The sequence below is a fragment of the Acipenser ruthenus genome, chromosome 27 (assembly GCF_902713425.1).
Source record: "Acipenser ruthenus chromosome 27, fAciRut3.2 maternal haplotype, whole genome shotgun sequence".
Lineage (NCBI taxonomy): Eukaryota > Metazoa > Chordata > Actinopteri > Acipenseriformes > Acipenseridae > Acipenser > Acipenser ruthenus.
The window spans coordinates 19,164,870-19,176,038 of NC_081215.1; the positions used below are offsets into that span (position 1 = coordinate 19,164,870).

Below are 11,169 nucleotides of genomic sequence, written 5' to 3' on the forward strand. Positions count from 1 at the left end.
GCGTATTAAAGCCCCAATTTTTGTTCTAACAAGGCAGTGATCACAAAGAGTAAGAGGTGCCATGTATACATACAACATTTAAAATTAGATTAAATAATCCAGAGACTGAAGTTACTGTTATATTCCAAGTTGAGGATATCATGACTACATGTATGAGGGGCTCGATTAAAAACGATACTGGCTGTTTTACAAAATCCCAGCATAAATTTACTGTACTGGTTGTTAACTCCATGTCCACAAGTATCAGTTTGCAGGTGGAGCATTCAGTCACTGGACAGTTATTTATTGGGAAAAAAAAGACAAGTGAATCTAGCTTGTTAATTTATTTAGATCCAATTATTACCTAAAAAGGCTGCAACATCAAGAGGTACGATTTCTGATATGTAACAGCAGCTACATTAAACTAGACATTGCTAACATACCTGTTAAAACAAACAAACCTGTTGCATCATCATCTCAGATAAAACAAACATTTTGCCAAAAACCTAAACAAAAACAGAACAGCATGGAGCCCTGAATTACAACTCTCACATTAAATTGAACTTTTTATTTTTTTTTCTGCATTTAGTAACAGAAAAAGCACTCATCTATTAATAAATGAGTCACTGGGGTCTACCTTTAATGCAAACATATTGCTACTTGGTTCTAAAGTGTGTAGGAGTAACGGAAACAATGCGTGTGCAATTTTAGTATTTTTTTCCCCCTCCCACACAGATTGTGAAAATGGTCACGTTTATTTCGATTTTGCAAAACCCACCCTGTTGTTTTCCCGATCAAACTCAGTGTAATACTGGCCAATAAACACATCTCCCAGGATCCACAGAGGCCCAGCCGGGGCTGGGATGTCAAGCCCCATGAAGCCACTCAGACAGATAGTCTGGCCGGCTTGACTTTCCTACGGGAAAAGAAAAGGCCAAAAAACAAAACGTCAGAAAAGCCGGTCCATGAAGTCATACGTTTTGAAATGCATCTGTGAAATAGGTTTGTTTTTCTTCAATTCCATAGTCTAGAAACCTTATTAAAAACACAGTTCCTTCTGAAAAACAAAAGACTTAAATGATCGTTTAAATCTTTGTGAAAGGCATATCTATCTTTGGGGAACTTATTCTTGTACACAGTATGTATATCGTCCAGTTTATATAAAGCTATAGCTACATTTCTTATATACTATAACTTAAATTTTACTCGGCCATGCATTACATATTTATAATCCCCCCCAATAGCAACATCACAGTCTATCAGTGCATTCTGTTATCCAAGGTCCACTGGCTACATATTAAAAGAACAGGTATTTCTAGTAACTGGTGTTTGGGATTTCCAAATGCAACACCAATGGCACAGCGCCCTCTTGTGCCACTCCTCAGATCCATGCTTTGGTCTCAAATGAAAACCTTTCAAACAGCTCACCTTCAAGATGTACTGATCTCCTGTCAGGGTGTAGGTCTGACCTCCAAGTTTGAAAGAGATGGCAGGAAGAGTGGCCACTTTCTTACAATCAACCATGTACTGAAAAGACAATGATTGACTTTGTTACACTTTAAGATATTTACACAGTTATGCATTTCTCACTTACCAGTAGCTGGATATTCAATATAAAAACACTTCAAGTTAATGTTAATACTTGGGACAATTCTGTCTAGGATTAAACAAAATGACCTGCCATCATAGTGAAATGTGGTATAGGTGCTATCCTACTATAAATTGAGAATTCTTATATACTACACACAGTTGTAGTTCCCCAATGGAAATTTATAATTTCTAGAAATTTCTCAAAAACAAAGAATTTTAGGAAATATCTTTTGTAGCAAACGTATTGCTTATGAGGAAAAACAAGTTACATTTATTTCACCAATCTTTTTGCAAAACTCCAAAAATGCCAATTCAAAATTATTCATACCGTGACAAGGAAAATGAAATTCATAGCTAGTTGAGGCACCTTTAGCAATGAACAATTAGGATATTTGTCCATGAGCTTGTGGCATGATTATTTAGTGATTTTTAACCATTCAATGCAAAATTGTTCCAGTTCATTCAAATTCCAAGGACTTCTCTTATGCACAGCTTTCTCCAACTCATACCAAAGATTATCAATCGGATTTAGAGCGGGACTTTGACTAGGCCATTCCAGAACCTTGATTTTATTCTTCTTTAACCATTCTGAAGTACATTTTGATGTGTGCTTTGGATCGTTGTTGTGTTGGAACTTCCAGTTGTGCCTTAGCAAGTTTTGCAGCGGAAGGTTTCAGATGATTGGCCAATAGCTTTTGGTATGCTATGGAATCCATTATACCATGTATTGGAACTACATTTCCTGTGCCATGAGAGGAAAAACAGCCCCATAGAAGGATATTGCCACCTCCATGCTTGACAGCAAGTTTGGCATTTTTTCTTTGTACGCCTCACCAGACTTTCTCCAAATCTAAAAACTATCAGCGTGACCAAATAGCTAGATTTTCGTTTCATCACTCCACAAAACCTTTGACCAGAACTTATATCAATCATTCAAATGCCGTTTTGCAAACTTTTTGTAAGTGACTGTACTTGTGACGTTTTCCTAACAGTGGCTTCTTCCTTGGCCTGCGACCACTGAGACCGTCACCATGCTATACTCTACCTATGGTTGAAATGGAAAGCCCAGTCCCACTTGCAGTGAATTCACTTTGAATTATTATTATTATTATTATTTATTTCTTAGCAGACGCCCTTATCCAGGGCGACTTACAATTGTTACAAGATATCACATTATTTTTACATACAATTACCCACTTATACAGTTGGGTTTTTACTGGAGCAATCTAGGTAAAGTACCTTGCCCAAGGGTACAACAGCAGGGTCACCGACCGGGGATTGAACCCACGACCCTCTGGTCAAGAGTCCAGAGCCCTAACCACTACTCCACTACAATATAGCAAGTTGCTCTGTGGCAGTCAATCTCGGATTGTTATTAACCTTCCTCACAATTCTTCTACTTGTTCTTGGTGAAAGAACCTTTCTTCCAGACCGAGGGAGTATTGCGACAGTACCAGGAGTCTTGTACTTCTTGATAATAGAAACAATTGGTTGAAATTGGGATACTCAAATATTGGAAAAAAAAAAATTGGAAATCTTCTTGAAACCTTCTCCAGCTTTAGGACAATAAATAATTCTTCAGACAGCTATTTACTTTTTCTGCCCATATTGACTTATTGGTAATGACAGCAATCACCCTATGCCTAACCCTTTTATACTCTAAGAATGTTAACCCGCAATCCAGCATTTTCTAGAATTAGGTTCTGCATTACCACATTGAATTTTCTAGCAACTTGTAGACAACTATTATAGAATCAAAGGGTATGAACACTTTTGCAGTAGCATTTTTGGATTTCCCCCTCATACACAAAAGTTTACTTTTGCTACAAATGATTTTTCCTAAAATTCTTTGTTTGAGAAATGTCTAGAAATTATAAATTTTACACTGGGGTATGTAAACTTTTGACTACAAGTGTGTGTGTGTGTATATATATAAAATTAGAAAGTAAGTTTACCACACCAATGCACCATATCATTGATGTGGTAAACTTTCTAATCACCCTGTATATTACACACATGCACACTACATGTGGTCATTTTGCTTTCAGACGTACCTCCCCCTGGATGAGTGGGACAGCTCCGATGGCTTTCTGCAGTGCTTTCACCTCTGCCGACGGTCCAGTGATGAGAGAGGTTCCAGTATCCACGATAGCTTCACAACCCCCCTTGCACAGAGTCAGCTGGCTTCCAACACTCATCCTGTACAAAACAAATAAGACTGTTTTAAACATAACACCACCAGTACAATGAAAGTGTTCAATAAATACAAGATCTATAAATGAAAAAGGCAATCTGTAAATTAAATAATTAAAGAACACAGTGATGTTTTCTGTGCCTGTTTTCCCAAGGGTCGGTATCCATTGGCTCACATTGTTTCGGTGTGCCATTCTGCTTTAGATTTACTACTGAAAATGTCAGCCAAGAGCTCAGTATCATCTAGAGGGCATTTACATATATCCTGAGAAAGCGTCTGCCCCTTCTTACTGTTTGTATGAGCAAGTGCTGGAATGAGATGTTTCAAATCAGTGGAATCAGGGGATTCTACAACATACATTATTATGGTAAATCTGCTATGTTCATTTTTTTTACTGACAAATGACAAGGTTGAATCAGAAAGGAAAGCTTCAGTCAATAAAAAAGGAAACTAAAAGTATATATATTAAATGTATACTGGGTTCATCAATAAAACAGAGATGCAAACAGGAAGACTGTATAAGGGAGTTTTACTCATCCAGCTTAAGACTTTATATTCCTTACTAAAATAGAAACCGTCTAGTTGTTAAGACTATTTAATTACACCCCTAATTCTAATCCTATGTATCCAACCGCATGGTTTGTATATCAAATGGCTTTGGCACAATATAAAGCCTCTACTTACTCATCCATATGGATCTGCCAGTAGGCCTGGCGTGTGATGTTCAGGTAGTTGAACTCTCCAGTGTAATATTTGGGATCAGTTCCCCCCAGCAGCAGTTCACCCCCTGGTTGAGTGGCTGGGTTCCTGAGATGACAGATTTTAGACATAAATCAAAAAATGATGATGAAACAGATTAAGTTAATTAGTGATGCACTCACAGCAACTGTTAATAAAATTAACACTGACGATATGACAAATGAAGTACAGTACATATATTGTGTATAGCCAGCTACAATGTTTTGCAACTTCGGCATTCACTTGCATTACAAGATATCGCCTCAGTTCTTCATATAAATAGCACACTTTGTACATTACACACCCCCACTGCTTTGGCAAAATACATTTTGTAAAATACTGCAATGGTTTTGTCTTAAGAAAGTACTAAAGAGGTTGAGCTTCACTGAAGGATCAGCATTACCTGTTTAGGTAAAAAGAGAAGACATTCTTTTCGACTTTTTTCTGACTCATGATATTATCAAAGACTGGAGTCACTTCATCCACAGCGATCTTTGGGTAAGCCATGCCCAGGATTCCATCAAACTTGGCAGCAATGAACGCCACCCCAGGTTGTTTGATGGCTTCCCCAAACACCTGACCGTCTATAGAAATGTCCCCAATCTGAGAAACAAAGAAAGGGATTTACTCATGCACTATGGACAATAAAAGATAATGTTTAAAAACCAAACACGTGCTGTTGTGTACCTTGCACGTATCTTGGCTAAGATACCCAGAAAGACTACCCGAGCCATACTGGATTGCAAATGCTGCCCCATTCTTCACGTAGGTGCTTGATTTTGCAGAGTTATACTTGTGGTGAAGCACTAAAAGGAAATGAAGAAAAGATTGCTAGATTGGGAAAGCACTAGAAAAATCTCAATAATGCATGCACGTTGTTTATTAAAGCTCCAAACAGTTTAGCAAAAATGTAAATTTTTGAGGGATTACCAAAAGACCTTGAGGGGCACAGCCCTTTCTCTATCAGATGCATTTTATCTTTCAAACACAGAATAACCACCTTTCCAGAATTTGGCCACCTTGATCTGGAATGACCACACTTTAAAATGGCAAGCATTCCCATAAAACTTACAGCAAGCAATATCAGTCAGCGAGCAGTGGATAGAAGGCACCCACAGGTTGGAAGAGCCGGTATCAAAGACCACAGTGAAAAGCTGAGGAGGAGTCCCGATCCCAATCTCTCCATAGTACTGAGCCTGGAAGGACACAGATTCGACAAATCAGACAACACTGTACATGTAAACAGACTGAGAGGCTAAAATCACATTGTAAACCGGACAGCAGGGTATTTGGCCTTGGACTGCATAAGAAGTGAACCTCTACTTCTTAATTCTACTAGACAGGATGAGAATACTGCTCATATAGGGCAGATAAAAGGAGTATTATTGTGTGAAATGGAAAATGTACAGAACTACCAAACTGTCACTTCTTGAATGGCAATCATAACCATTTCCTTGATGAAACTATCCAGTAGTCAGGTGGGAGACATCCATATTAAATGAATGGTAGTTATCTTTTGTTTCAGTCCCAAATAATACAGAATTAGAAAACAATACAGTTTTCATTACTATTTGGGAATTGTTTAACAGCTGGAGTAAAAAAGTCAAACTTGCTGTCAACGTTTCCCCTTGACATTAAACTTTGTGTGGATCCACTAACACTAAAGCACCCTGCTATCGATACGACAGTGCAAGCTGACCACATGTGGTTTTGAGCTGCACACTTCAGCAAGCGGTCAGGTGCTAGCAGTATGCACACTCAGCACGCTCACGTGCCTGTTGACTTTTGCCACTATTTCTTAAGAGAATGCATAAGTTGGTTAACACATTTTCCATAAGCCTTCACATGGAAATTTCAATGGTATTAAAGCATCTTAAAACAGTTCCCCAAATTAATAGTATAAAAATGCAAGGCATTTTAATTCATGTCAATTGTAGTCCCTCATCAAGTTCTGCTTCTCTTGCACCAATATTACCCCACAGAATCAGAGGAGTTCAAACAAATTCAGACATGTGTGACTAACTTACAATCAAAACAGTGCAGGACTCTTGCAATCATATAGGTGTTCGTTTTTCTGTTTGCATTTTAAATTCTCTTTACAAGATAAAAAGAAACTTTGCAGTTACACAGCAAAATACCCATGTACTGAAGTGCTAGCATAAACCATGGCTAACATACTGTTAATAACTGCAGCTCTATTTTGTAAGGGTTAGTACTCTGTTGTGACTTGTCTGTTGGCAAATACACTAAACAATGCGTAATAAAGCCTGTGTCCCAGAGCATGTGATGATGAATTAATAAATAGCCTGGTAAAGCAAACAGCAAGCTGACAAGGCAGATTGAGGTGGGAAAGCCTGATCACACCATGTTACTTTATTTACTGCAAACATCTTTCCTGATCTTTCACAGGCTACTGGTCTTAACTCCTTAAAGTAATAGGTAATTCATCTTTAACTTAATGAAGAGGGTGACATTAACACAAAGCAATGACCTGAGTGTCTCTGGACCAGCCCAGTGCTCCACATCGCATGACTATTACTGTAGAACTCAAACAGTAACTCAAATAGGCTTATCCCTCTTTAGCGCTTTCAAGAACAAAACAAAACACTCCTTATCACCACACTTATTTTATAACCAGCACAGCGCTAATGTGGTTATCGTGAGAACATATTTCTGGAAACAAAATGGCATTGATCAGCATGAACACAAAAGGCAAGCAGATTAAACAGGTTTGATTAAGGAGTAGGAGTCAAATGGCACACTGCTGTCCGCAAAAAAAGCAAAGGCTACAAAGAGAATACCTTTATTGTGTAAAATGTAACATCACTTTCTAAGACGCATTCCATCTCCCTTAGATCACATCAAGGTATTTTTTATTTATTTATTTTTATTAATTTTTGTACTCACATCAAGATAGTTTTTGAGAGTCTCTGGGGTAGGCCCATCACTGGAAGGGAAGCCCAGATTGTATTTTAAATTATGTTCTTCGGAGACCAGCCCTTCAACACTTCTACCAGCATCGGACAGAGTTCTTCTGAGAGATCGGAACTTTTTAAGAGGAATTCTTCAAAAGAGGAGAAAAAGCAGGTTGAGGGGATACTACAGCCCTTCAAAACTTCAGGACACAGAGCCCTCTGTATACTGACATTGTTAATTGTGCATATTCTTTATGTGCACATGTTTACTAAAAAGATTTGGTGAAGCGGCCAGACTAATCAGACTGGCTGTTGGCCTGCTTCAAGCTCTTCAGTTAATGAGGTTTATAGGTTAAAGGGTACATGCAGCTATGGCCAAAAGTCTTGCATCTCTCTATAGAATTATCTAATTTTGTTTCATAAAGTCAAATGAAACCTACTGAATAATGTTAGGGTAACATACTGAATTATATACCGCTATGTAGTTTTCCCATATACTTAAAAAATTAACATTTTAAAATGTGACATTTCAAAATCTAACATGAAATACTTAACTATTATTATGGCTTCCAGTAGACTTTTGCAATATCATTTTGTAGTTTCTTTGATCTAAATTGTTTATTTTTTTATTTATTTTTTTAAATCATGTCTCCATCCTAAAATTCTAGGTGATGCAACACTTTTGGCCATAGCTGTAGAACAACACAGTTTATGTGAAGCCTTTGTGCCATATTCTAAAATGTCACATTTATTATTAGGTCGTGTTTTTATTAACCTCTCCATATTGCTCTGTACTGTTGGTCATTATCTTGACTGTTGCCTCAGACTCTGCAATCTCCAGTGTCAAACACAGGTTATTTAAAAAGATGATCAACTTATTAATGAATTGATAATGGAATAAAAATACTTTTTATTTTGCTTTCCTGTGATGTGCAATTGAAACAGGTACTGTTTCAAAGCATTACTGATCCTTTTCTAAAAGAGGAATTTGAAACTACTTGGGTTACTTTTAGCAGATAGATGGAAACCCCAACAACTTTAGATTTAAGGTGGATATTTCAATAATAGAAATGCATACCCAATACACGTGGGCATTGTTATGTGTTGTGCATGGGTGCCCTCGTTTCCCCCAAGGGACACAGACGCTACCAAACACACACCATTTACCTGTTCTGACTGCCATTAATGCTTCTGAAATGCGTTGCAACGAAATTAAAATCACCCTGCATGCAATGAATAAACCAATCCTTTAGCTACACTCTTACATAAACAAACTCTCCCTATTCGCCAGTATAATTGACTTTGTTACGTATCTGAATGGTCCCACTACAGTATACAATATTTCTCATTTTAAATTCCTAAAAATGAATGCATTGTTTAAATTAATGTTGCACTGATTTGATGCTACTCTGCAGTTTAGGCTATCGATGTGAGTGAGGTCTGCATACAATTTACAACAGAAGTGAATTTGTAACTTATCAGTAGGCCTGTATGAACAGAATAAAACTGGTAAACTTACATAATGACAATGTTTAAATGACTTGCAAGTAGATCAACAGAACAAATGTTAAATGCCGCAAGACGAAGTCTACAGAGTTTTCTGTTACATTTGTTTATTATACAAGTTTTAATAAAGGTAGTACACAGCGCGAGACAACATGGAATTAATGTGTGTAGATTAAGAAGCCAAGGCTGTTGTTTTTCCTCGCTTTAATTACAACTTAAACATACATAACTGTGAATGCGCTAATTGAAAATGAAATATGTTAAAGCTCAATTTGATTTTTAGTACATGCAATGAACACATTTCGATTTATTTGTGCTAGAAACGTGTTGGTGCCTCTTTATTACATACAAATAATACTGTTGCAACAGCAGTTATGTGACTGACATGCTTACCTGACAATAGCATTGGTGGTCGCGATAAAGGCAGCAAACAGGATTATATACGAGAATTTCATTATGTTGTTGTTCTTCTGGATGTTAATGCTAAACGTTGGTTCCTTGAATGGTATTTAAACAGTGACAAAGCAGTTTCGTTAGAGTTTAAGCACCCTCAGTCAGCTGACCTTAATATTGCAAACAGTCATGTGATGGTGCGGCGCCAGCAAGCGCCAAAGTCACCTCCCAAGCTTACCAATTCCAAGTGTTTCCGGTCATGTTACAGTCTCCGCGGATTTTGCAATACTAGTTTGTCAACGGCATTTACAATAAACAACTAGCAAAAGGTCTGCATATTGCAAAACGTACAGCACACATTTAAAAACTATCTCAGACAAAGTCAATATACACCGTTTGAATTGCATTGTTTCTGCACCAGGTCTACCTGGCTGTACATGACTGGATGTGTAAGCTTTCCAAAACAATCTCTATGCAACCACCATGTCGTTAGAAGGATTATTTATGTTGAAATAATATTAAGTAAAACAATCTCTATGCAACCACCGTGTCTTTAGAAGGATTATTTATGTTGAAATAATATGAAGTAAAACAGACACACAAAAGTAAACGGCCTAAAAAAATTGAACAAACAAGTATTTTCTATTCTTGATCAGCTAGTTGGTAAAAACGCTGCCCAGCCAACAGTACCTTTGGCGGCATTTTGTTTTTCAAGGACAATACGCTGTTGTTTATTTGCTGTTATCCAATTGTGGTTAATAAAACAAGCACCTGACCTACTTCTACAGCTAACTTACAATGCCTGCTTTATATTCTAAATGTAATAAGTAGGAGTCAAGTGACTCATATTAGACCTTTAAGTCCCCTGGTGCAACCTATAAATTAAATTACTCTTTTTTTATATATATATCTTTGTCAAATATAACTAGCTCAGTTTAGTGCAGGTGTGAATGAAAACATTGTAACACATTCTAAAACTAATCTCCAAGTGAGTCTGATTTTGTTTTCCAGATTTAAATAACATCTTATTTCAACCAGAGTACCAGACCTTTTATTCATTTAATCTAAAGCACAGTACAGTAACCACAATTATACAAACCACGTTGCATTGTTTGTTTTTAAGCATGATCCATTTTTAAATGAGAGTTATAATTAGAGGGTATAGTCAGTATTGAGGTGCATGTTGACCTGCATGAAATCAATTTGTGTCCAGACTGCAAACATTACTTCCTGCTAATGGGGGGGGGGGGGGAAATCACATGAGGTACAAACCCAATACAAATGTTTCCTGTTGATATTAACCATGCTGATGCAGGATTTCTGAAATCATATGATGACTATTTAGCACATTCAAAATTTGCACACATTCAGCTGCTGCTGACTTTCTTGAACTTTAGTATATTTTTAAGGCCACAAATGTAAGCAAAAATCCATTGACACAGAACATAATTCAATATCAAATTGTGGTAGTAGTGTTTTGAAATTAGTCACAGCTAACTTTGGGATAGATTTGATCTATCTATACCCAGAATTTTAGTGGCAGTAAATCCACCTGGTTTGCAAAAAACACTTATTTTAGGGATGATCCAAGGATAAATGTCTGACCTGATATCCCCAGTGCTGGAATATGGCAAAAACAATCCGACTGTGGTTTCTCCCGGCAGGATAATGGTTGATCAAAACAACGCTTTAGATTGGGCTTTTCAAGCTCGGTCCTGCCCTCCCCCCGTGGCTACTGGTTTTCATTCCAACCGAGCTCTCAATTACTTAACTAGACCCTTAATTGAACTGATAATTTGCTTAATTAGACCTTTTTTTTTTTTTTTTACTTGTTTTCAGCTCTTGAACAGTTGC

At 37.2% G+C, this 11,169-nt stretch overlaps 1 protein-coding gene across 1 annotated transcript; it reads right to left on the minus strand.

Annotated features, from left to right (window-relative positions):
- Nucleotides 1-308: 308 nt before the first annotated feature.
- Nucleotides 309-9,525, minus strand: LOC117431943 (cathepsin D-like). Its single transcript, XM_034053239.3, has 9 exons — nucleotides 9,316-9,525; nucleotides 7,409-7,565; nucleotides 5,574-5,697; nucleotides 5,189-5,307; nucleotides 4,905-5,104; nucleotides 4,448-4,570; nucleotides 3,624-3,768; nucleotides 1,408-1,506; nucleotides 309-895 (listed from the first exon to the last, which is right to left on the minus strand). The coding sequence occupies exons 1-9, from the start codon at nucleotides 9,375-9,377 to the stop codon at nucleotides 734-736; spliced, it is 1,191 nt and encodes a 396-aa protein (XP_033909130.2). The 5' UTR covers nucleotides 9,378-9,525; the 3' UTR covers nucleotides 309-733.
- Between the last annotated feature and the right edge of the window lie 1,644 nt (nucleotides 9,526-11,169).